The 27,463-nt window shown below is 35.5% G+C and overlaps 1 protein-coding gene across 4 annotated transcripts in view; it reads left to right on the top strand.

Moving 5' to 3' along the window:
- The window catches only part of UVRAG (UV radiation resistance associated), a 298,599-nt gene that overhangs the window by 127,643 nt on the left and 143,493 nt on the right, over positions 1-27,463 (top strand). For all 4 annotated transcript variants that reach the window (XM_032359467.1, XM_032359470.1, XM_032359468.1 and 1 more), the window contains one exon: positions 7,403-7,508. In XM_032359467.1, the coding sequence (XP_032215358.1) occupies positions 7,403-7,508 (106 nt within the window). The remainder of the gene's footprint in view (positions 1-7,402; positions 7,509-27,463) is intronic.

The raw sequence follows: 27,463 nt of genomic DNA, 5'->3' as shown, positions 1-27,463 counted from the left end.
TTATCATTGATTTGTAAGATTCTTTGGGTATTATAAATATAAATCCTTTGTCAGATTATATATAGAGATTATACACACACACACACACACACACACATATATAACATTTTTTTCCTGTTCTCTGTCTTGATTTTTACTTTTTGCTACATCTTTTAATAAGTAGAAGTTTCAAATGTTGCTCTAATATGTTATATCAGTTTCTTATTTTATGAATAATACCTTTTGTTTCCTGTTTAGAGAATCTTTGCTTAATCCAGGGTCATGAGGTCATTAATACAGTTTCTACATGTTACTCTAGAAGCTTTATAGTTTTAGATTTTACATTTAGTTTTTGATCTATTTCAGTTTAACTTTTTGCGTATGATGTGAGGTAGAGATTTAGGTTCATTTTCTCCCCATGTCAAAATCCGTTATTTCAGTGTCATTTGTTGACAAAATTTTTCTTTCCCTTATCAAAAAATAGATTTATTTTATATAATGGGTTTGTTTCTATACTCTGAATTCTGTTTCATTCATCTATTTGTTTAGACTTCTGTAACTACTACTTTATAAACTCTAGCTTTGTGATAAGTCATAAAATCTGGTAATGTAAGCTTCGACTTTGTTTTTCTTTAACATTTTCTTGGCTATTCCAGGACTTTTATATTTGTATATCAACTTTAGAATCAGCTTGTCAGTTAAAAGAAAAAAGACTGCAAGGGTTTGGCTGGGATTGTTTTTACTCTGGATAGATTTAGGGGAGACTCTTAACTTCTTAACAATACTGAATCTTCCAACCCATATAATTGTTACATGTTTCCATTTGTTAGGGATTTTAAAATTTCTCTCAACAATATTTTATAGTTTACAGTGCGTGGGCCTTACACATCTTTCATTAGTGCTACTTAGTATTTGTTTATATGATACAAAAATACCATTAAGTTTTTCTGTGTTAATCTGGAATCTTGCAGTCTTGCTAAAGTTATTTATTAGTTTAATTACGGACACCTTTCCTTGCTCCTGATCTAATATTAGCTGTAGGTTTTTTCATTTAAGTCCCTCTTTTGTATTAGCTGTAGATTTTTTTAAAATAAATTCTTCATCAGAGTAAGCTCTCCTTTTTTTTTTTTTTTAAGATTTTAAAATTTATTTATTTGACAGAGATCACAAGTCGGCAGAGAGGCAGGTGGGGGTGGGGAGTGGGGGTGTGAAGCAGGCTCCCTGATGAGCAGAGAGCCTGATGTGGGGCTCAGTCCCAGGACCCCGAGATCATGACCTGAGCTAAAGGCAGAGGCTTAACCCACTGAGCCACCCAGGCGCCCAGCTCTCCTTTTCCCTTAGTTTGTCCAAGGTTTTTTGGTTTTGCTTTTAATCACTAACAGGTATTGAATTTTATCAAATGCTTTTTTGGGGGCATCTTTTGAGATAGCCATATTTTTCTTCTTTATTTTGTCATTATTGATTTTTCAAATGGTAAATTAACCTTGTACTCTTCAAATAAACCTCTTTGAGCAAGATGTGTATTATCCTTTTGATACATTGCTGGATTTGATTTGCTAACATTTTTTAAATGATTTTTGCATTTATAGTCATGTGTGGTACTTGTCTTTTCTTGTCATGTTCTTGTCATGTTTTGGTATAAGGATTATACTGGTCTTATAAAACAAATTGAGAAGTGTTTCCTCTTCTTTGAAAGATTTTGTTAAAACTAGTATAATACCAGTGAAGTTCTCTGAACCTAGAGTTTTGTACATGAAAGTGGTTTTAATTACAAGTTTAGTTTCTTTAACCAATAATGGCGATTCAGATTTTCTAATTCATTTATTTGTTTTGGAAACTTGGGATTTTTTTAAGCAATTTGACTGTCATCTAAGTTTTTAAATTTTTGGCATGTTGCTCATAATTTCCCAGTAATTCCCTTTAAATGTCTATAAGATCTAGTGATGTCTTTCCTTGTGTTCCAGATGTTGGTAATTTGTTTTTGGGCCTCATTCTTTTTTGTTTTGTTTTGTTTTTTTGAGCTGGGGCATCATTCTTTATTTCTCCTTCTCTTTCACTTTTCACGTCTACACATTCCTGTTCCCTTTTTAATTTAGAGCAGTGCCTAAACTTTTCCTAAGGAGGCTAATAACCACACTCTAGCCTTCCTGTTTACAGTGCCTCTGTGTCCAGTTTACCTTCTTTTAGGAAGAAAGATCTTTCTAAAGTTTAAATGTAATTAAATCTTTTCTCACTTAAAACTTTTTTTTTTAATTTTTAATTTTTTATAAACATATGTTTTTATCCCCAGGGGTACAGGTCTAGATGTCCATCAACAGATGAATGGATCAAGAAGATGTGGTATATATACACAATGGAATACTATGCAGCCATCAAAAGAAATGAAAACTTTTTTTTTTAAAGATTTATTTATTTATTTGACAGACAGAAATCACAAGGAGGCAGAGAGGCAGGCAGAGAGAGAGGAGGAAGCAGGCTCCCCGCTGAGCAGAGAGCCCAATGCGGGGCTTGATTCCAGGACCCTGGGATCATGACCTGAGCCGAAGGCAGAGGCTTTAACCCACTGAGCCACCCAGGCGCCCCTCACTTAAAACTTTAATGATTTCATAATTCCTTCAGGAAAAAAAAAATCTATGCTTCTTCCTATGAAATACAAAGTCATCAATGATAAGGTGTCTGTCTTAATAGATACCTGTCTTTTCTTATATTTACTTCTCCCTTTTTATCTCTTCCCACATGCCATAAGGAAGTATACTGCCTTTCGAGGGATTCTGATTTGTCATATTTCACCTAAAAATAGAATGCAGCATTTCAGATGTGATATGATCGATACTAAGTGGACAAAAATTGTCTCCTAACTTCTCCTTTACTGAGATGATTGTTAATATTTGATTGGTATGGTCTCAGTATATAATATTTGTTTAACATAATGCCTTTTATTCCATAGATTTTTATATTCACAGCACTGTCTTTCCCTAAAACATTATTTTAGAGCCCAGTTTCCATTTTACTGTTATCTCAAAGCATATTAAGTAATAGGGCTGCATCTGTTTGCTCCAGTTAGAGTGCCTCTCAGACAGCTGTTTGATCCCTTCTCCTCAAACCCATGGTAATGAGTTTGTTTCAGCTTGGCAGTGTTAGTGTTGGTATTTGACCTGCCACCAGATGACTAGATGATGTGTATTTCTTTATAGTACCATTTCATAGTTTGCAAAATCAAGAAACAGTCCTCTGAAGCGGTCTAGCTGGTTTGGAAGTAAAGTAGTTGTTCCTTTCCTTGTCAGTTCTTCACCTCCTCACCCTCAGGGGAATCAGGATGCCCCATGTTATGTTTAAAAGCCTAAACATATCAAACTTTTATTCTTCTTTTGGGTTTGAAAGGGGGACATTATTAGCTCTGTCTTGATGTAGCAGGGGCTCTGAAAGTCTATTTGGATAACACTGAAGATTGGAGGAAATGTGACTCTGTCTGTGTGTTTTAAGCCCCTAAGGTAAGATCAGAAAGCGTCTGGGGCAGTGAGAGCCAAATAGCTGAAGTCATACATTAATTATGGTCATGAATCATTTTTATTTTTAAAGTCTTTACCATTTGACAAGGTTGTTTGCATAGTACCAGTGAGTTTCAGGCAGCATTTTCCCCCTTTTAAAGTAACAGGCTATTTTGTTGATTTCTGCTCTGAGTTGATAATGCCTATTATTATTACAATTCTGATGGCTTTTTTTTAGTAAAAATTGCATGTTTCCTTATTTACATGAGAAGTTTTTTTTTTTTTGAATATCGTATTTTAAAGTTGTAAATACAGGGACTATCACTGTAATCTTTCACTCTCCCACTGATACCTGTAAAAAATAATCAAATCTTGGGACTGAGCTTTTATATTCAGGCGTTAGTTGACATGCAGTTTGCAGATACCTTTTGAGTGCCTCTTTTGTGCCACATTCTGTTCTAAGCACTGAGAATGTATATAAAAATAAGAGATTTTTTTTTCTTGGAGAGATCTAGTAAGGAAATAAACAGTTGCTATAAAATGTGGTTCTGTCATCTTTGTTAGAGGTTTGTATTTGGAATGCTGTAGATTTCCAGAGGAAGGAGTGCCTTCATCTGTCTGGAATAGTCCAGAAAGGTCTTTGAAGAAGCGATTGTGCTTGAACTGCCTTTTTAATGGACTCAGGAGTGTACTTATCTGCTAAGAGATGGGGAAAACTTACAGGCAGATAGATCAGCTCACTCAAAGGCACAGAAACAAAAAAATGGCATGATATGCTTGGAGAATTGCTGGGAGCTGAGCGCACGCAAGTTAAGGACTATCAGGAAATGAGGCTGGAGATATATGCTGGGACTGCATGACAAGGGGCCTCTCTTTGCTTTTAAATTTCTGTAGAGCAACTTTGTAAGAGAGTATTACTACCAAGAGAGTGTGTACACATACATTCCCAGTGCAAGAGGCAGTAGGATGGAGTGTAACCTCTGTTGGATTCCACAGGAGCCTCGAGGAAGTTGCTTGAGTAACTTAGCTCATGAGCAAACTAGCTATAGTAAGACTTGTTCCCTTCTAGATGACCTGAGTTGCTCCCTTTTAGATGGCCATTTTAGATGATCTAAGAAATCCTCAATAACTATCAAGCAATTTCTGAAAGTACAGAATATGTCATGAATATTTTTGGTGTATAGTATCATCATCATCATTATCATCATCATAATGTAGGCAGAGATAGTAATGTCTTTGCTTGTGTTCCTGATGTTGGTTTCTGATGCCATCGAATCCCTAAAAATGTTCACCTTGTATATAGGATATCTTTCAGGTTAGAATTATTGAATGATTTTTAAAAATTGAGGTAAAATTCACACAGTGAAATGCATAGATCCTAAGTGTAAATTCTGCATATAGCTATGTACCCGCATTCCAGGAAAGATATGTTGGACATTTCCGTCACCTCAGGGAATTCCCTTTGTTTCCCCTGTCTTCTACCAGTCAGTTCCACCCCACATAGACAGCCAGCAACTCTTGATTTCTGTCATCATGGATTGCTTTTGTTCTTGAACTGTGTATAAATGGAATCATACAGTCTACTTTTTGTTCTTGGCTTTTTTCACTCAACCTAATGCCTTTTTTTTTTTTTAAAAAGATTTTATTTATTTATTTGACAGAGAGAGATCACAAGTAGATGAAGAGGCAGGCAGAGAGAGAGAGAGAGAGAAGCAGGCTCCCTGCTGAGCAGAAAGCCCGATGTGGGACTCGATCCCAGGACCCTGGGATCATGACCTGAGCCGAAAGCAGCGGCTTTAACCCACTGAGCCACCCAGGCGCCCCTCAACATAATGCTTTTGAGATTAGTTCAGATTGTTGCGTGATTCAGTGTGTCTTCCTTTGTATTGATGAGTAGAATTATACGTCATTTTGTTTACTAATGCTCCTGTTTGATGGACATTTGTGTTGTTTTCTATGAAAATTTTATACAGATCTTTCTGTAGACATATGTTCTTATTGTTCTTGAGTAAGTGCTTAGGAGTACAAATACTGGGTTAGATGGATGTTTAACTTTATAAGAAACTGTTTTCCAAATTGTAGTACTTTTTTACACTCTTACCAGTAATGTATACAAGTTGCTCCACATTCTTGCTAGTATTAGATGTTGTTATTTTAATTTTAGCTATCCTAGCAGGTGTAAAATGGTATCTTCTTATGATTTTAATTTGCATGTTCATGATGACCAAGATGTTGAGTACCTTTTCTTGTACTTACTGGCCACTCTTATGTCAACTTGGTGAAGAATTTTACTTTTTTGCCCATTTTTTATTGGGTTATCTTTTTGTTACTGATTTATAAGAGTTTTTTATATACTCCAGACACAGTCCTTTGTCAGATTGATGTTTTGCAAGTGTTATCTCCCAGACTGCTTATCATTTTCTTAATGCCATCTTTAGATGTACAGACATTTTTTATTTTTGTGAGGTCCAATTTATCTATTTTTAATTTTATGGTTAGTGCTTTTCATGCCTTCTCTATGAAATCTTTACCTCCCCCAGGGTTGCAAGAGATTCTCAATTTTTTCTACAAGTTTTATGATTTTAGGGTTTATGTTTACTGTGCTGTCATTGAATTAATCTTTTGCATGTGCTGTGAGGTAGGGAATGAAATTAATTTTTTTTGCCAGTTTATCTAGTACCATTTGTTTAGAAAACTTTATTTTCTCCATTAGTTTGTCTGGATTCCTTTGTCCAAAATCAGTTGGCCATATATGTGTAGCTTTATTTATATAACCTTTACTCTGTTCCATTAATCTATGTTTTGATCATTATGCCAGTACCATATTGTTTTGGTTATGTAGTTTTATAAAAAAAAAAAGTGTATCTGGGTTTATCTCTTCTAGCGTCTTTGTTTTTCTTTATAAATTACAGTATCAGCTTCTTAATTTCTTTAAAAAAATGAAAGCCTTTTGAGATCAGAATTGTGATTGTGAAACAAAGACCTGTGTATAGAAATATAATGAATTTCTGTATATTGACCTTGTATCCTGTGACCTTATTAGTTCTACTAGTTGTTTTGTAGATTAATAATGAAATTCATTTTCATTATATGAAAATCACGATATCTAAAACTAAAGACAATTTGTATATATGTATAAATAAATATATAAGCTATATTTGAAGACCAACAGACTAAGAAAAACACAAACTGATAATGAAAGCAAAAAAGAAAAATAGTTCTTAATTTTTTCAGTGTTTCTTGTTTCAGAGTGGCTACTGCTACTTTAACTGGGATTATTGTTAATTCTTTTTTTTCCTTCGTATATACCCATAGGTAATATTTTTTGTTATCAATGATCTTCTCCTGGTGACTTTAGCACTCCACTTAATTTCTCTGGGCCTCAGTTTTCACCTTTGTAACATGATAGAATTCAACCAAATTCTTTCCTTTAAGAAAAACAAAAACAAAAAACAAACGTTATTTATCTATAGAGAGAGAGAGCACTGAAGGAAGGACCGCGGGAGAGAATCTTCAAGCAGACTTCCTGCCAAGTGTGGAGCCTGACTGTGGGCTTGATCCCTTGATCCATGAGATAATGACCTGAGATGAAACCAAGAGCCAGGTGCTCAATCAGCTGAGCCACCGAGGAACCCCTCAACTAGATTATTTTCTAAGGTGTCTTCCAGACTCCTGTGAGTTTGCCATTTTAGCTCTCAGTATATCAGAGGTGGGCAGGCAGGCAGGAATAGAAAGGGTGTTTTTAGGGTCCACAGTAATTGCTGTTTATTTCATTATAAATATGCTAAGGAATTATGAAATGGTCAGTTTGAGTTAATTCCTAGTTCTGCTTATCCTGGAAAGTTTGTCCTCATTTTGTTCCATTTATATCTGTTGCTCTGTGTTAAAAGTTTATAGTTAACTCACTTAAATTTTTCTGCAACTTTTATTTCTAGGCTTCATAGAGCCCAGTGTGCAATTAAACAGACTCAGGTAACTGTTCAGAAAATTGGAAAGGAAATTGAAGAAAAGCTAAGGCTCACATCTACAAGCAATGAACTGGTAGGTTTTAAAATATATTTACTTGTTTAGACTTCTTGGTCTCTAAATGTGATCATCATGTTCTTCTTATATTAATTAATTTCTTTTTCAAAAAGCTTTAGTTATTTTTTCTTTTAATGTTTTGTTGAGACTTATGTTGGCATTTAAATGTCGGAGAACACTTTCTTATTTCCTGTAATCTAACACGCAGAATGCCTGCCTTTTGCTGCTAGGTGAAATTTTAGATTACATACAATTACTTAGAAAATAATTAAACGTTATTTTATTAATGTCTTATCAATGTAAATTCTAGATGTGAACTGTATAGTGAATAAGAAATAGCTGCCAGAAAGAAAAAACAAAACAAAACAAACTTTAGGGACTAATCTCCTTTTTAAAAGATGAATTTAAAATTATTGGATTGGACTTAATAGGTTGGTTTATGGACAGTGTTCTCTCTTGGGAAAGATTCCTTTTGGGAAAGATTGATGAGGCATTTCCAAAGAAATAGAAATTCCAACCCAAATACACGAATTTAAGATATTAGTATAATTTGGGGTTGTTTTATACTCTTTCTAGTGGACAAAAATACTAATTTTGATATAAAGATTGTGTCTTTGTAAGCAGAATAGTAGGCATAACTAATAAATTGAATTTTTCTCAAAATGAAGCCACATGGCTATGGTTAGCTTTTGATGAAATTTGTGCTATGGATTATGATAGTTAAAATACAATTCCAAATCCTCAAATTAAGTCCTAACCAAAAAAGGTTGAAGTATTTGTTTTCTCCTAGATAGGCAGTATCTTCCAGTTGTCATATATAGCACCATCAACTTAGGAGAAGGCCTTTGTACCTCTAAACAAATATTCTGTATTATCTTGAAGATATGCCAGAGATAGTAATTTAATAGATGAACTATAGAAAAACAGCACAGTTAACCATCAACAGAGATGTCTCTCTCATGGAATTTGAAGTGAATGGATGATAATGTATTTAAACTTTATAAAATTGCTGATTTTGACCCATAAATGGCAGTTTCATGTAATTCAACCTGATGGATAAAGTGTCTGATGCTGTGTCCGGCACAGAGCAGGCATACAAAATATGGTAGCTATAATAGCTATAGTAGTAATGCTTTTCCATTTGACTTTTCTTGCCTTAGGAAAATCTTCTGTTTTGGAGAAGCTGTTAAACCACCTCTTGTTTTAACTTAGCCTCGGTGAAGGAAGAAAAGCCAGACCACAAATATATTGGAAAAGGAGAAAAAGCAGCTAATTTTAAGCCTTTCTGTAGTGTACAGAAATGCCACATTTATAGAACCTTTGTCTGAGGACAAATTGCTAGGATTTTTTGTTTTCTTTTTTTCTTTCTTTCTTTCTTTTTTTCGTCTCCCAAGGCAGGACTGGGAAATTACTTATTTCATTAAATGACAGCATATGTTTTGTCTCAGTATGGAAAAATGTATGTTTAATCCTATTTTTCTAAAATATAAGTGGTGACACACCAAGCAAGGTGATAGAATTTGTGAGTTTAAGGAGGTCAGGTTCAGAGGTTCACTGTATGTTTTTATGCTGCCTGGTCAACATAGACAAGAATTGTTGATTTTTGAACTGAAGGTGAACCTAGGCATCATCTAGTTCCCATATAACTTTCCTAAAACCAACCCTTCTCAGTACATTCTGTTCCCTTCCCTGTTATATTTTTCTCCATAGTATTTATTACCCTTTAACATGCTATGTATTTTACATAGGTATTTTATTTATCTATCTCTCTAATCTCTGTGAGGGGAGACGTTTTTGTCTGTGTTTCTTCACTGCTGTATTCACCAGTGTCTAGAAGAGTGCTTAACACATAGTAGGTTCAATAAATATTAGATTTACAAATGAATCTAGCATGTTAAATAACAAAATTCAACCCAGTTAATTTGAGTATCTACTTGACTTTTTCAAATGATTTATGAATCAGTGGGGTGGCACCTCTTCTAGAGAGAGCTCCAAAGCTCTCTCCAGAGAGTCCTACAGAATACAAGTTTTTTTTTTTTAATTTTTAAATTTATTTTCAGCGTAACAGTATTCATTGTTTTTGCACCACACCCAGTGCTCCATGCAATCCGTGCCCTCTATAATACTTACCACCTTGTTCCCTCAACCTCCCACCCCCCGCCCCTTCCAAACCCTCAGCTTGTTTTTCGGAGTCCATAGTCTGTCATGGTTCACCTCCCCTTCTAATTTCCCTCCACTCCCTTCTCCTAACTCCCCTTGTCCTCCATGCTATTTGTTATGCTCCACAAATAAGTGAAACCATATGATAATTGATTCTCTCTGCTTGACTTACTTCACTCAGCATAATCTCTTCCAGTCCCATCCATGTTGCTACAAAAGTTGGGTATTCATCCTTTCTGATGGAGGCATAATACTCCATAGTGTATATGGACCACATCTTCCTTATCCATTCTTCCGTTGAAGGGCATCTTGGTTCTTTCCACAGTTTGGCGACCATGGCCGTTCCTGCTATAAACATTGGGGTACAGATGGCTCTTCTTTTCACTACCTCTGTATCTTTGGGGTAAATACCTACTAGTACAATTGCATGGTCATAGGGAAGCTCTATTTTTAATTTCTTGAGCAATCTCCACACTGTTCTCCAAAGTGGCTATACCAACTTGCATTCCCACCAACAGTGTAAGAGGGTTCCCCTTTCTCCACATCCCCTCCAACACATGTTGTTTCCTGTCTTGCTAATTTTGGCCATTCTAACTGGTGTAAGGTGGTATTTCAATGTGGTTTTAATTTGAATCTCTCTGATGGCCAGTGATGATGAACATTTTTTCATGTGTCTGATAGCCATTTGTATGTCTTCATTGGAGAAGTGTCTCTTCATATCTCCTGCCCATTTTTTTTGTATGATTATTTGTTTTATGTGTGTTGAGTTTGAGGAGTTCTTTATAGATCCCGGATATGAACCTTTTGTCTGTACTGTCATTTGCAAATATTTTCTCCCATTCCGTGGGTTGCCTCTGTTTTGTTGACTGTTTCCTTTGCTGTGCAGAAGCTTTTGATCTTGATGAAGTCCCCAAAGTTCATCTTCGCTTTTGTTTCCTTTGCCTTTGGAGACATATCTTGAAAGAAGTTGCTGTGGCTGATATCGAAGAGATTACTGCCTATGTTCTCCTCTAGGATTCTGATGGATTCCTGTCTCACGTTGAGATCTTTTATCCATTTTGAGTGTATCTTTGTGTACGGTGTAAGAGAATGGTCGAGTTTCATTCTTCTATATATAGCTGTCCAGTTTTCCCAGCACCATTTATTGAAGAGACTGTCTTTTTTCCACTTTATATTTTTTCCTGTTTTGTCGAAGATTATTTGACCATAGAGTTGAGGGTCCATATCTGGGCTCTCTACTCTGTTCCACTGGTCTGTGTGTCTGTTTTTATGCCAGCACCATGCTGTCTTGGTGATCACAGCTTTGTAGTAAAGCTTGAAATCAGGTAACATGATGCCCCCAGTTTTATTTTTGTTTTTCAACATTTTCTTAGTGATTCGGGGTCTCTTCTGATTCCATACAAATTTTTGGATTATTTGCTCCAGCTCTTTGAAAAATACCGGTTGAATTTTGATCAGAATGGCATTAAAAGTATAGATTGCTCTAGGCAGTATAGACATTTTAACAATGTTTATTCTTCCGATCCAGTAGAATGTATCAATGAAACTAGAAGCTGGTTTTTTGAAAGAATCAATAAGATCGATAAACCATTGGCTACACTAATCCAAAAGAAAGAGAGAAAGCCCAAATTAATAAAATTATGAATGAAAAAGGAGAGATCACAACTAACACCAAGGAAGTAGAAGCAATCATCAGAAGTTATTATCAGCAGTTATATGCCAATAAGCTAAGCAGCCTAGATGAAGTGGATGCATGCCTGGAAAACTATAAAGTCCTAAAATTGAACCAGGAAGAAATTGACAACCTGAATAGACCAATATCTAGTAATGATATTGAAGCAGTGATCAAAAACCTCCCAAGAAACAAGAGCCCAGGACCTGATGGATTCCCTGGGAATTCTACCAAACTTTCAAAGAAATAATACCTATTCTCCTAAAGCTGTTTCAAAAAATTGAAGCAGAAGGAAAATTTCCAGACTCTTTCTGTGAAGCCAGCATTACCTTGATCCCCAAACCAGGCAAAGACCCTACCAAAAAGGAGAATTTCAGACCAATATCACTGATGAATATAGATGCTCAGATTCTCAATAAGATCCTAGCAAACAGGATCCAACAGCACATTAAAAAGATTATCCACCATGACCAGGTGGGATTCATTCCTGGGCTACAAGGATGGTTCAACATTCGCAAATCAATCAATGTGATAGAACAAATTAATAAGAGAATAGAGAAGAACCACATGGTCCTCTCAGTTGATACAGAAAAAGCATTTGACAAAATCTAGCATCCATTCCTGATTAAAACACTTCAAAGTATAGGGATAGAGGGAACGTTGCTGACCTTCATAAAATCTATCTATGAAAGACCCACAGCAAATATCATCCTCAAGGGCAAAAAGCTTGCAGCCTTCCCGTTGAGATCAGGAACACGACAAGGAAGCCCACTCTCACCACTCTTGTTCAACATAGTATTGGAAGTCCTAGCAACAGCAACCAGACAACAAAGAGAAATAAAAGGTATCCAAATTGGCAATGAAGAAGTCTAACTCTCTCTCTTTGCAGATGACATGATTCTTTATATGGAAAACTCAAAAGACTCCACCCCCAAACTACTAGAACTCATACAGCAATTCAGCAACGTGGCAGGATACAAAATCAATGTACAGAAATCAGTGGCTTTCTTATACACTAACAATGAAAATACAGAAAGGGAAATTAGAGAATCGATTCCATTTACTATAGCATTAAGAACCATAAGATACCTGAGAATGCAAGGTTTTTAATAGAAGGAGGGTGGGGGCAAGAAAGTTATTAGCAAAAGAGAAGGATTTTTCCAGGCATGCGGCTTTCTAGGAGTAAAAGCAAGGTCTCTTAGCTTGTGGATTGCCTCATCTTTTTTGTGGGGATAGAGAGGGCCAAAGTCGCAATCTTACTGGCATGGTTTGAAAGATTCTTGGCTGGCCAGATAAGACTGCATTTCTAGAAGAGGTTAGTTTGGGAACTTGGTCTAAGTGACACTATTTGGGGCCTATATTTTGTCTTTTTATTTATTTATTTTTTAAACAAGGATTAAAAACAAGCATTAAACTGTTAAAAAAAAAAAAAAAAAAAGGACGGAGAATGAGGCCTGAAGAAAGGAAGCAACTTTCCCCATAATCATTTGACAAGTAAAGACAAATTTTGGTTTACTTGTCTTCTTTCAGGGAATAATACCATTTACTTGTTAATTTTCTCCTTTATAACTTATCTGTAGCAAATTAGAAACCTTTCCTACTACCTTTTCCCCTCATTCCTTTCTAAATTGGCCCAAGGTCATTATACTTCAACTCAAGCATTTTCAATTTTTAAGAATTGACTTTAATTTTAGCCTATATCTAGGGGCACCTGGGTGGCTCAGTCAGTTGAACGTCTGCCTTCAGCTCAGGTTGTGGTACCAGGGTCCAGGAATTGAGCCCCACATCAGGTTCCTGCTCAGTGGGGAGCCTGCTTCTCCCTTCTCCCTTTGCCTCTCCCCCTGGCTTGTGCTGTCTGTTGCCTACTCGCTGGCTCTCTCTCTGAAATAAGTAAATAAATAAAAAAAAATTTAGCCTATGTATAATCAGAAGACATACTTGATGCTGAAAGAAATTAGAACACTTTGTAAGACCAAATGTAAGTGCCTCTGTTATTAGAAATTGAGTTCATACTTGATGGCTTTTAAAGATTTTGCGTATTCTCATACTACATCAATAGCCAACATATCTTTTTGACATTTAGTTACATTTCTTATGAAATTTCTGCTGTTGTTATCTTGAATTTTTGCCTATATGTTTTGGATTTTGTCAGCTGCCTTTCCTATATCTGTTGATAATTGGATTTTTGCCCATGTTCTTGTATTATGATGATAAAATACATGATTAATTTTTAAATGTTAATCCAGTGTTGCATTTTGGGGGAAAGCCCCTCTTGCTAATGAGGAGTTATTATTTTTTTATGTGTTTTGCCAGATTCAAGTTGCTAAAATGTTTTAAGTATTTTTTTAAAGATTTTATTTTTAAAAATTAAAAAAAAATTTTTAAAGTAAATAAATACATAAAGTAATAAATTAAAAGATAAATAAATTAAAAGATTTTTATTTATGTATTTGTGAGCAAGAGAAAGAGCAAGCACAAGCGGAGGAGGAGTAGAGTGAGAGGGAGATGCAGACTCCCGGCTGAGCAGGGAGCGGGATGGCTTGGGACTCTGGGAGCATGACCTGAGCGAAGGCAGATGGATAACTGGCTGAGCCACCCAAGTGCCCCTGTTTAAAGGATTTTTGCATCTATATTCATGGGGAATATTGGTCTGTAGTTTTGTTTTCTTATAATCTGCGTGGTTTTGTTATCAGGGTGATACTGGCCATAACGAGTGATTTGGGAAGTGTTTTTTCTTCTGTTTTCTAAAAGGATGTGTGTAGAATTGGAATTATTTCTTAAATGTTTGGTAGAATTTACCAGTGAAGCCACCTGGGCCTGAAATTTTCTTTGTGGATTTTGAACTAAGAATTCAGTTCTTTAATAGTTGTGGATTATTGATGTTATCTGCTTCTTGAGTGAGCTTTAGTAATTTATGTCTTTCAAGAATTTGTCCATTTCATTTGAAAGGTTAGTCTTTTTAATTTTAGCTCTTCTCTTATTGAATGGGTAGTGTTCTCTAATTTTAGTTCATAATTGCATTTCTATGATAAACATTTTTCATATATTTATTGGTCACTTACGTATTCTTTAAGAAGTGTAAGTTTATTTCTGCCCATTTAAAAAAATAAACTATTTATGTTTACAGAAAACTTGCAGAGATAGTTCAGAGAGTTTCCATTTGACTTTCATCTGGTTTCCCTTAATATTAACCTCTTCTATAACCATGTTACATTTCACATGGTACATTATCAAACCAAGAAGTTGACACTGATACATTACCATTAACTGTGGCCTTTATTCAGGTTTCACCAGTGTTTCCACTCCTGTCTTTCTTTTAAATAAATAAACTTTATTTTATAACAATAGTAGATTTATAGAATTATTACAAAGATGGTACAAAGAGTATACCCTATAACCAATTTCTCCTGTTACTAACATTTTACCTTAATGTTTTAGTTAATGCATCTGTACTGATAAATCATCATTCACTAAAATCCGTGCTTTCTTCAGATTTCCTTAATTCTCACCTGAAGTTCTTTTCTCTTCTAGGATCCCGTGCAGGAACCCATATTACATTTAGTAGACAGGCTTCCTTAGACTCTTCTTAGATGTGAAAATTTCTCAGGCTTTCATTGTTTTTAATGACTTCGACAATTTTGAGGATTACTTATCAGATATTTTATAGAATATCTCCTGATTGGGACTTGTCTGATGTTTTGCCATGGTTAGCCTAGATTCTGATATCCTTTTTTTTGGTTCCAGTATCCAGCCCAGGATACTACACTGTATTTAGTCATGCCTTCCTAGGCTTCTCTGATCTAGGACAGTTTCTCATTCCTTCCTATATTTAAATCACTATTTCTTATAAGTGTTGATATTTACCTGAGTCACTACTTGGTTAAGGTACTGTCCCCCAGGTTTATCCATTACACTCCTTTGGAGTATCCTTTCCATGCTCAATTTTTTTAAAGCAAAATACTAAATCCAGTTTTCATTCCAGTAGAGGGGACTAGTTTCATATTTTTTCCCTCATTTTTAAATGGGATTTTTGTCTTCTTATGTTAAACAGAGGGTAAGGGGAGAAGGAGAGAGGAGAGTATATGTATATGTACATGTTTGCATGTATATTTGTATTTTTCTTAACGTTCTGTGACTTGTCTTTTCATGTTCTTAATGATGTCGTCCAAGGAGCAAAAGTTTAAAAGTCTAATGAAATACAGTGTATTTTTTAATGTTATTTTATAGGCAGGGTTTTTTGTTTTCTTTGTAAGAAATGTTTGACCTAAATTTTTTTTTAAAGATTTTATTTATTAGTTTGACAGAGAGAAATCAGAAGTAGATGGAGAGGCAGCCAGAGAGAGAGAGAGAGAGAGAGGGAAGCAGGCTCCCCGCTGAGCAGAGAGCCCGATGCAGGACTCGATCCCAGGACCCTGAGATCATGACCCGAGCCGAAGGCAGTGGCTTAACCCACAGAGCCACCCAGGCGCCCCTGTTTGACCTAAATTTGCATCAATTTCTTCTGTGTTTTGTTAAAGAAATTTTGTAGTTTGGGGCTTGTCATTTAGATCTATGATCCATCTCAAGCTAGTTTCTTTGTACAAGTTCAGTAAGGTTCTTTTTGTTCTATATGAATATACAGTTGATTTAATGGTATTTTCTGGTTTGATTGTTTTGAAATATTTGTCCAAAATTAATTGACCAAATATGTGTTCATCTATTTCTGGATTCTCTGTTTTGTTCTACTGATCTATATGTCTACCTTTCACCAAATACCAAAGTCTCTTACAAATCTGTTGTCTTAATACCAGGTAGGGCAAGTCCTCCAGTTTTTTTGTTTTGTTTTGTTTTGTTTTTAAAGATTTTATTTATTTATTTGACGGACAGAGATCACAAGTTTGCAGAGAGGCAGGCAGAGAGAGAGGGGGAAGCAGGCTCCCCGCAGAGCAGAAAGCCTGATGCGGGGCTCGATCCCAGGACTCTAGGATCATGACCTGAGTTGAAGGCAGAGGCTTTAACCCACTGAGCCCCCCAGGTGCCCCAAGTCCTCCAGTTTTGTTCATTTTATAAGTTACATGGGTTGTCCATGTTCTTTGTATTTCCAAGTGAATTGAGAATCAGTTTATCCATTTCTTTAAAAAAAAAAAAAAAGTCTGTTGCAATTTTGATAAGGATTTGTAGATCAGTTTGTGGAGAATTGCCATCTTAGCAATAATGAGTCTATGAAACATGGCATTTATTTCTTTTATAGACTTCTTTAATTCTCCCAGTATCTTGCAGCTTTCACTGTAAAGATTTTGGACATCTTTTATAAGAGTTATTCCTAAGTAGTTTATGTGAATTTTGGGGGTCATTCTTGCAAATGGTATTGTTTTTGAATTTTTGTTTGTTTCTTTTTTTTTTTCCATTTTATTTCCTTTCAGTGTTCCAGAATTCATTGTTTATGCACCACACCCGGTGCTCCATGCAATATGTGACCTCCATAGTACCCACCACCAGGCTCACCCATCCCTCCACCACCCTTCCCTCCAAAACCCTCATTTTATTTCTCAGAGTCCACAGCTTTACCTGTTTGTTGCTAGTAGGAAAGAATGGTCTCAGTTCTTACTAATTTATTAACCTAGTATCTTGCAGTCTTGTTCTATTTACTTTTTAGTTCTCAAGAGTTATTTTGTATGTTTATTGAGATTTTCTGTGTAAACAACCATACCTACAAACTTGGACTGCCTTGTGTGCTTTATTATTTAATTTTTCTGACTTATTTCTATAGCTAGAACATACAATACAATATTGAATAAAGGTGATACAAGTAGAAATCCTTTCTTTGTTCCTGTTCATGGGGGAAATGATTCCTCCTTTCTTAATCAAGCATAATGATAGTAATACCTTTATTGGTGTTAGGAAGTTCCCTCTTATTCCTAGTTTCTGAGAGTTTTTATCATGAATGGATGTTGAATTTTGTTAGATGCTTTTTCTGAATCTATTGAAATAATCATGTGATTTTTCTCATTGATTCTCTGTAATTTCAGATGTTTAACATTACATTTCTGGAATAAACCTGAATTGGTTACAGTATATACTCTTTTTTTGTATCTTGCTGGATTTAAAAATCCTTGAAATTATTTCATGCTATATTTATTAGTGATGTTGAAATATAGTGTTTTTTCTTTTTTTAATATTTTTTTATTTATTTGACTGCCATCACAAGTGGGCAGAGAGGCAGGTAGGGAGAGGGGGAAGCAGGCTCCCTGCTGAGCAGAGACTTGATGTGGGGCTTGGTCCCAGGACCCCGAGATCATGACCTGAGCTGAAGGCAGAGGCTTAACCCACTGAGCCACTCAGGCACCCTGAAATACAGTGTTTTAAATTATTTTATCAGATGGTAGTAGGATTACTGTAGCCTGCTCAAATTATTTGATCAGTGTTCCTTTTTCCTATTCCATCTTGACCAGAAGCAGAAGTGTCTGCTTTTAATATTTTCTAGTCCTCTGTTGAGATTTCATCTTTTTATTCATTATGAGAGTATTTACTTTTTCTGGGACTTGACTGAGACGTCTTATCTTTTTACTCATTATAAGAATATTTTACTTTTTCTCACTCAGCATATTTATAATAGTGGCTTTAAAGTCTTTGTATGGTAATTCTAACATCTCTGTTATCTTGGGGTTGGCATATGGTGATTGTCTTTTCCCTAGAGAGTGAGTAACATTTTCCTGGCTCTTCATATATTGGGTAGTACTGTATAGTATCCTGGACAATGTGAATGTAATTTTGTGGAATGTCTGGATTTTGTTACTTTCCTCTGAAGAACATTGATGTTTTCATTTTAGTAGGTGATCAGCTTGGTAAGGCTCAAACTGTCATTCCTGCAATGGACCTTGGCTCAGATTTCATTCAGTTCAGTACTTTTACCTTTAGGCCCAGCAGCTTTCTGTTTGCCTCATACATGTATGGTTTATGATTCAGAGATTCATATTGAATTTAAACAGAATCTGGGTGTCCGTTTTCTGGCTTCCTCCATTCTGGTGGCCTTGATTGTGTGATCTCTTTTCCCCTGGTTCCCCTGGCCAGAGAGATGGTTGTCTTTCATTGGAGTTTGACTGCAGCCACCCTCAGTACAAAGCTACAGAAAAGAGGAAATTCATACTTTGTGTTGGTTGCTTGCACCAGGTTCTGAGTCTCTCCACAATTTACTTGTCACTGATCAATCTCCAGAATCCTCAGGTAGTAGTTTTTTGTAATTTAATTAGAGTCTGGAGCTATTACTTATGGGAGGACCAGTTTGTTAGGGGCTCATTCTCTTATAGCGGAAGTAGAACTTACATATTTTTTTTTAAGATTTTATTTATTTATGAGAGAGAGAGAGAGAGAGACAGAGTGAAAGCACATGAGAGGGGAGGTCAGAGGGAGAAGCATATTTCCCGTGGAGCTGGGAGCCTATGTGGAACTTGATCCCAGAACTCTGGGATCATGACCTGAGCTGAAGGCAGTCACTTAACCAACTGAGCCCCCCAGGGACCCAATGTATGTATGTTTTATTATTATATATCTTTTGCTTTATCTTCCTAGCTGGATCTGGGTTCTAGGCCTTATATTGCCACTGAGTCTATGAAATTAATGGGTTGGATTAAGTATTTTCTAAGGAAATATTTTCCCTTTCTTAGTGGTTGAGAAGGTGTAAGTGCAATAGAAAGAACCTACAAATGACATTTAAAAGCAAATTTGTTCTCATAGGACAACTGCCATAGTTCATAGCTTTTCCCCAGATTGTTAATTATTTCCAGGTTTTGTGGGAAAACTAATATAGATGAATGTTCCCTAAGCCACCATTCTCAAACTTTTTGGTCTCAAGACTCCTTTATGCTCTTAAAAATTATTAAGACCTCAAAGAACTTAGCATATATCTGTTGATGATGCCTAGGCTAATAAAAGACAGATGGATTCTCACATTTATTTCTGCAATCAATCTGTTGTGATACCACAAATCTTAGAGACTCTGGAAAACTCTGCTGTATAGTTATGAGAAAATGAGAGTGAAAAAGGGAGATAACAGCTTAGTAGTATTATGAAAATATTTTTGATCTCACAGATGCTGAAATGGTCTCAGAAATTCTCATGGTTTCCTGGACCATGTTTTGAGAACATTTTGTCTAAGACTTTTTAGCTCCAGTGTGATCTAAAGAAAATTGCTTCCTTTAGTACAAATTAGTCTGTCATTCTGAAATGAATCTTTAACATTGCCCATCATTGTCTTTGTAAAGACCCACAAATAGGAATGTGTGTGCTTGCAAATAGATGAAACTGTGATTTTTGGAACAGATACATGTTGTATAAAAACACCAAAATTCAGTTAACAGTGATCCATTGGAGATGCACATGTGACATTAACTAGGAGTAAACAGATAAATAGAACACAGAAACTCATTAGAAGATACTTATAGAACGTTAAGGTCTTTGAGCTCTTGTGTTAGATGCATTGGAAAGGAAGCAGAACTAGATCCCACTTGGGCAGGTTTGTTTACTCCTCAGAAATTAGAGCCAACCATCCTGGTTTTGAATGACTTGATACATTTCTGTAAGTGGGCCAGTTTATGCACATGGACCATAACACAAACACACTGTAAACAAGCCTTCCTGTATTAGTTTAGTCTTTAGATTAACTTGTACCCTTTGTTCTTTGATTCTAGAAAATATTTCCCAATTTGACTGTATACCCTGGAATAGAACAGATTAACCCTCTAAGTAGGCAGATCTCTGTGTTCTGTGAAAAGTTTTTTCCTGTTTTTTGTTTTTTTTCTCGACCAGGTAGAATTCAGTTTGGATATTTTATGGAGAAATTGAAGTTATGAAAATTGAACACTTCTTTATGGGAAAAGATTGCTCCTGAAGAATTTACATATTTTTTCTCTAGGTTATATAAAAACACACTAGAGTGTCATGATCACGCTGTTGAATTACTAAAGAAACCCAAATTGTTTCTTGATTCCTTTTTCTTTAATGATAAACAAACTCACTGACTTTGGTCTTTGTTTTTACAGTGGGTCTATTAGACCCAAGCTCGTAGAAAGCAGATACCATTTCTCATTCATTTAGAAGCACATAGTATGCCCTTCATAAATGTTTGCTTTGTTCAAGAAAAATTGCTTAGGAATGTTTCATATTTCATAGAGTTTTCCAGTCAAATATAATAAAGATGATTGGAAATAAGCTTTTGTGCTTGTTTTCTTGGCTTGAATGTCTTTAACAGATGATCAAGCCATCTGTTTAGAATCAGTATTTCAGCGATGAGGAAGAAAGCATTTTGGGTGAGAAACAATAGCTATAAAGTACTTTCCACACAACTGCCAAGTCATTTTCCATGCCCGTTGCTTCAACAAGGCCATACCATTACTCATCTCACTGAGTGCCCTTGCTTCTTCAATATTTGTGAGTCAGATAGAGATGCTGACTTTCATCTTTTCAAGTTTCTTACCTGCCTGATAAACCTATTTAGTTTATTTATTGAAAATAATTTTTTTCTCATTACAATTTTAATTAATATTTGTTTTAGGAAGGAGATAATTTACTAGGTATGACCAAATATTACTGTTTGGTTAAGATTTATGTCATGGAAAATCATGTAAAGTATATTATTGACACTTGATAAAGACCAGGAGACAAGGGCAAACACATTCATAGGACAGTAATTGTGTGTGCATGCAAACATGTGCAAGCACATATATATATATGTATATATATATATATATATACATACATATATATATGTATGTATATATGTATATGAAATCCTGAAATCAGGATTTCAGATTTTATCTGGAGGAAAATTTTGGCCCTTAAAGGTGTTTGGATAAAAAGGGAGTCTGAGTAAAGTTTAGAGTGTGTTGTCATCGGTTTAGGTAGAAAGTATTTTAATGGAAAGATAAATTAATAAATTTATTCAGCAAACTTAATTGTATCTCTAGTAGAATGTGTCTGGGACTTGTTTTATCAAATAAATATTCAGTGAAGTTGAGTTTTTTGAGGTATGGTTCTATCACTTTTTAAAAAATATGCTTTATTTTTTAGAGTAGTTTTAGGTTTGCAGAAAAATTGTACAGAAATTTATTTACCCTCTTCTCTTCCCAGTTTCTTTTGTTCTTAATATCCTATATTAGAGTGATATATTTGTTAGAATTGTTGAGTTAATATTAGTAGAATATTAACTTTGTGGTCGCTCCCTGTTGTATAGTTCTCTAGGTTTTGACAAATATACAGTATCATGTATCCACCATGCAGTATCATGCAGTATAATGACACTGGCCTAAAAATCTCCTATTCATCCTTTTTCCCCCTCTTTTAGAACCCCTGGGAACCACTGATCTTTTTACTGTCTCCATGCTTTGCCTTTTTCAGGAATGTCATATAGTATGTAGCCTTTTCAGATTGGCTTCTTTTACCTAGCAATATGCATTTACGGTTCCTCCATGACTTTTCATAGCTTGATAGCTCATTTCTTTTTATTGCTGAATAGTACTCCATTGTGTAGATATGCCACAGTTTGTTTAACTGTTGACCTATTAAGTGCATCTTGGTTACTTCCAACTTTTGGCACTTGTGAATAAAGCTGCTATAGACATTCACGTGTAGGTTTTTGTATGGACGTAAGTTTTCAGCTCATCTGGATAAATATCCAGGAGCATGATTGCTGGATTATATAGTAATAAGCCAATGTTTAGTTTTGTAAGAAACTTTTAAAGTGCTTTATCCCTTGCATTGTCACTAACAATGAATGACAGACAGTTCCTGTTGGTCCACATCCTTGCCAGAATTTAGTATTGTCAGTGTTTTAGGTTTAACTATTCTAGTAAATACATGTAGTATCTCACTGTTGTTTAATTTGCAGTTCCCTGATGACATATGGTGTGAGCATCTTTTCCTGTGCTTATTTGTCTTCTCTGATGAGATGACAGTTCAGATCTTTTGCCCATTTTTAAATTGGGTTGTTTATTTACTTACTGTTGAGCTTTTAGAATTTTTTGGTATATTTTGGGTATCATTCCTTTATCAAATAAGTGGCTTTCAAATATTTTCTCCCAGTTTGTGACTTATCTTTTCATTCTTTTAATAGTGGTTTTTGCAGAGCAGAAGGTTTTATTTTAATGAAGACCAACTTAGTTTCTTCTTTTATGATCATGCATTTGATGTTGTATATAAAATCATCTCCAAGCCTAAGGTCACCTAAATTTTCTAGTATTATCTTATAGAATTTGTATGATAGTTTTTAAAAAGATTTTATTTATTCGAGAGAGAGAGACAAAGACAGAGACAGAGAAAGAAACAGAGGAAGGGGGGAAGAGCAGAGGGAGAGGGACAAGCAGACTCCAGGCTGAATGCTGAACCTGATGATGACCCTGAGATCATGACCTGAGCCGAAATCAAGAGTCAGATACTTAACCTACTGAGCCACCCAGGCACCCCACATAAGGTAATTTTTTTAGGGCGCCTGGGTGGCTCAGTGGGTTAAAGCCTCTGCCTTCGGCTCGGGTCATGGTCCCAGGGTCCTGAGATCGAGCCCTGCATCGGGCTCTCTGCTCGACAGGGAGCCTGCTTCCTCCTCTCTCTGATTGCCTCTCTGCCAACTTGTAATCTCTGTCTGTCAAATAAATAAATAAAATAAAATTTTAAAAAAAGATAATTTTTTAATTTCACACTAGTTCTGTGATTTGAGTTAATTTTTATGAAAGGTGTAAGGTCTGTATCTAAATGTTCTGTTTCATTTTGTTTTGTTTGTATTCACATGTCCAGTAGTTATAGGACCGTTTGGTGTAAAGACTATCCTTTTTCCATTGAATTGCTTTTGTTCCTTTGACAAAGATCAGTTCACTCTATTCGTGTGTGTATGTGTTTCTGGGCTATCTATTCTGTTCCATTGATTTATTTGTCTATTCTGTGTCCATATCAAACTGTCTAGATTCTTGTATATTTACAGTAAATTTTAACATTAGATAGTGTCAGTGTTCTAACTTTGTTCTTTTTTGGTATTGAGCTATTGTGGGTTTGTTTTTGTTTTTGTTTTTTTTCCTTCCTAGTAAACATTAGAATCAATTTGTTGGTATCAACAAAATAACTTGCTGGGATTTCACTGGATCTATAGGTCAAGTTGGGAAAAATTGACATCTTAATAATAATATTGTTTTCCTATCCATGAATATGGACATTCATTTATTTGGATCTCCTTTGATTTCTTTCATCAGTTTTTCAGTTTTCTTCATTTAGGTCTTGTACATATTTTGTTATGTTAGTCTTATACCTAAATATTTCATTTTTTTAGTCTAATGTAATGTTGTATTTTAGATTTCATGTTCTAATTGTTCCTTGCTGTTACATAAGAAAGAAATGGGCTTTTGTGTATTAACCCTGGATTGTGCAACCTTGCTATAATCACTTACTAGTTCCCGAAGGCTTTGGGTTTTATTTTGTTTCTTGACAGGTGGGGAGGGATAGATTTTTTGAGATTTTCTACACAGATAATCAAATCATCGGTAAACAAAGATGATTTTATTTCTTTTTTCCCAGTCTGATAGTTTTTATTTCCTTTTCTTATTGTGTTGCATAATTAGGTTTTTCAGTACATGTTTCACAGAGTGGTGGAAGGGGACAGCCGTGCCTTGTTCTCCAGTGTAGGGAGAAAGCATCTGGTTCACTGCCATTAAGTGTGGACAATCCCCAATGTAAATTTTGACTTTATGATAGTATGAAAATGATACATATCCAGGAGAAACTGTACTTCAAATTTTGAATTTTGATCTTTTTCCAAGCTAGCAATATATGATGCTAGCTATGGATGATGCCTGGTTACAGTAACAGATCACAGTTGTCAGTCAGCCATGTGATCATGAGGGGAACAACTGATAATACTTACAACCATTCTGTACCCATGCAACCACCTGTTTTTCACTACAGTATTTAATAAATTATATGACATATTAAACACTTTATTATAAAACAGTTTTGTGTTAGATGATTTTGCTCAACTGTAGATTAATGTAAGTGTTCTGAGAACACATAAGGTAGGCTAGGCTAAGCTGTGGTGTTCATTAGATTAGGTGTATTAAATGTATTTCAACTTAAAATATTTTGAACCTATAATGGGTATATTGGGGCATAACCCCATCATAAATTGTTGTTGGCTGTAGGTTTTCTGGCAAATATTTTTTACAAGTTGAGGAAGTTTTCCTTTATTCTTAGTTTGCTGAGAATTTTTATCATAAATGGGTGTTGAATTTTGTCATATGCTTTTTTGGCATGTATTGATATGATTATATGACTTTTCTTTTTTGCCTGGTTTATATGGTGAATTTCACTGATTACTGAATGTTCAGCCTGCCTTGCATACATGGAATAAATTCCATTTGGCTATGGTGTATAATTCTTCTCATACATTGTTGGATTTGATTTGCTCCTATTTTATTGATGAATTTGCATCTGTGTGTATGAGAGATTGGTCTGTAATTTTCCTTTCTAGTGATGTCTTTGTTTGATTTTGGTATTAGGGTGATGCTGGCCTCCTAGAATGAGTTAGGAAGTTCTTCTATATTTTGAAAGTAAACTCTTTCAAAATAGAATTTTTTTTCTATTTTTTATTTCTATAAACAAATAACAAAAAAGAATTAGTGTTATTTATATGTTTGGTAAAATTCATCAGTGAAACCATCTGGGCCTCGTACTTTACATTTTAAAAGGCTATTAGTTATTAATTTAATTATTTCATATATAAGCCCTTTCAGATTATTTTTCGTAACATGGGTTTTAGTAGGTTGTCTTTAAGGAATTGGTCCATTTCATCTAAGTTACCAAATTTGTGGCCACTGAGTTGTTTATAGTATTCTTTAATTATTCTTTCAGTACCCATGGGATCAGTTGTGATGGCTTCTCTTTCATTCTTCATAATATTAATTTGTCTTTTCTCTTTTTCTTGGTTAGCCTGGCTAGAATTTTATCAAAGCTATCGGCCTTTTCAAAAAGCCAGCTTTTGATTTTATTTATTTTGTGATTTTCTCCATTTTATTTATTCTCTTTGGGGGTTCATTAACTTCTCGAATTTGTAGATGTATTTCTTTGCCTAATTTGGGAAGTTTTTCATCATCGTTTCTGTGAGTACTTTTTCACTTCTGCTTTATTTCTTTTCTCCTCCCTGTACTGGATTTTACAAATATTAGGTCTTTTTATATAATTGCACAGATCCTGAGACTGTTTTTGTTTTGTTTTTTTTACACTTGATCTTAGCCAAAAGGCCAAGAAGCGATAAACAACACTCTGTTTTCTCTCTCTTGTTTAAACTGGGTGGTTTCTGTTGCTCTGTTTTCAGCTTAAAGATTCTTTTCTCTGTCTCCTACATTCTGCTGTTCAGCTTATTCACTAAGTTTTTTATTCAAGATATTTTCAGCTCTAAAATTTCCCTTTTTGGGGGGCACCTGGGTGGCTCATTTGGTTGGGTGACTTCCTTCAGCTCTGGTCTTGATCCTGGAGTCCTGGGATCGAGTCCCACATCAGGCTCCCAGCTCCACAGGAGTCTGCCTCTCCCTCTGACCTTCTCCTTGCTCATGCTCTCTCTCACTGTCTCTCTCAAATAAATAAATAAAATATTTTAAAAATAAAATAAAAAAAAAATAAAATTTCCTCTTTTTCTTTGAACTGGAGGGGATTATGCTAAGTGAAATAAAATTTCCATTTAATTCTTTTTTATATATTCAGTTTTTTGACTGAGACTGTATTTCTTTATCAAGATGTTCCTTTTTTTTTTTTATTTGTTTCATGGATGTTCTTAATTGTTATTGAAGCACTTTTATGATAGCTGCTCCCAGGTCTTTGTCAGATCATTGTAACATGTCTGTCATCTCAGTATTGGTATCTCTCTCTTTTTTAAAGATTTTATTTATTTATTTGAGAGAGAGAGCACAAGTAGGGGCAGAAGGAGAGGGAGAAGCAGACTCCCTGCTGAGTAGAGAGCAGGATGTGGGGCTCAATCCCAGGACTCTGGGATCATGACGTAAAGGCAGACGCTTAACTGACTGAGCCACCGAAGTGCCCCTCAGTATTGGTATCTCATAATTATCCTTTTTCATTTCTTTGACATCTTTCTGGTTCTTGGTATATTATATTATTTTTTTTTAATAAATTTTCTATTTTCCTTTCGTTAGTCCGCCCCCCAATGATTTATTTATTTATTTATTTGACAGAGATAAAGAGAGAGCACAAGTAGGCAGGCAGGTAGAGAGAGAGGGGGATCCCATGACCCTGAGATCATAACCTGAGCTGAAGGCAGAGGCTTAACTCACTGAGCCACCCAGGTGCCCCTATTAAATTATTTTTAATTGAGACTTTACATTTTGGATATGATGTTATGAGTCTCTAGATCTTATTGAAACCTCTTTGATCTGGCTTTCTCTGACACCTCTTTCTCTGATAGGGAAGGGAGAGATGCTATCTCATTACTGCCAGGTGGGTATAAAAGTTCAGGTTCCTCATGCAGCTTCCATTGACACCCAAGTGGCAGGAATGTGGGGGAGGGCATCCTTACTTTTGAGCAGGACTGGGAGTTCCCACTCTCCACTAGGCCTTCACTGCTACTGACCTAGCTAAGTGGTGTGGGAATACTTTGATATTGTTCCCCACATGGCCTCCACTGATAGCATGCTGAATAGGCTGGCCTCATTAACACTGTGTAGTAAGGAAAGTTCTTACTCTCCACTAAGCCTCCTCTGGTATCACTCAGCTGGGAGGGAGAGGATTATCTCATTATTTTTGTAAATCCAGGCTCCACTTGTGCTGTCCACTGATGCTGTGGATGGTTATCACCTGAAAGGCGTGAAAGCCCCAGGTCCCTAGTTAACTTTCTCTGAAATCTGTGGGATATTAGAGCACCTTGGTTCAGTTTGGCAGGCATAGAAATCTACTTTTTATTTCTGTGGATTCTATATAAATGGAGTTTGTGGCCTTTTTAAACTGGCTTTCACTTAGTATAGTGTTTTCTTTTCTTTTAAAAAGATTTTGTTTATTTATTTGAGAGAGAGAGAGAGAGCACACAAGCAGGGGTAGCAGCCAAGGGAGAGGAGGATGCAGACTCCCTGCTCAGCAGGGACTCGACAATGGGGCTGGATCCTAGGACCCTGAGGTCATGACC

The sequence above is a fragment of the Mustela erminea genome, chromosome 9, assembly GCF_009829155.1.
Source record: "Mustela erminea isolate mMusErm1 chromosome 9, mMusErm1.Pri, whole genome shotgun sequence".
Taxonomy (NCBI): Eukaryota; Metazoa; Chordata; class Mammalia; order Carnivora; family Mustelidae; genus Mustela; species Mustela erminea.
Note: the sequence above shows the minus strand (reverse complement) of the source record. Positions and strands in the feature narration are given on the sequence as shown.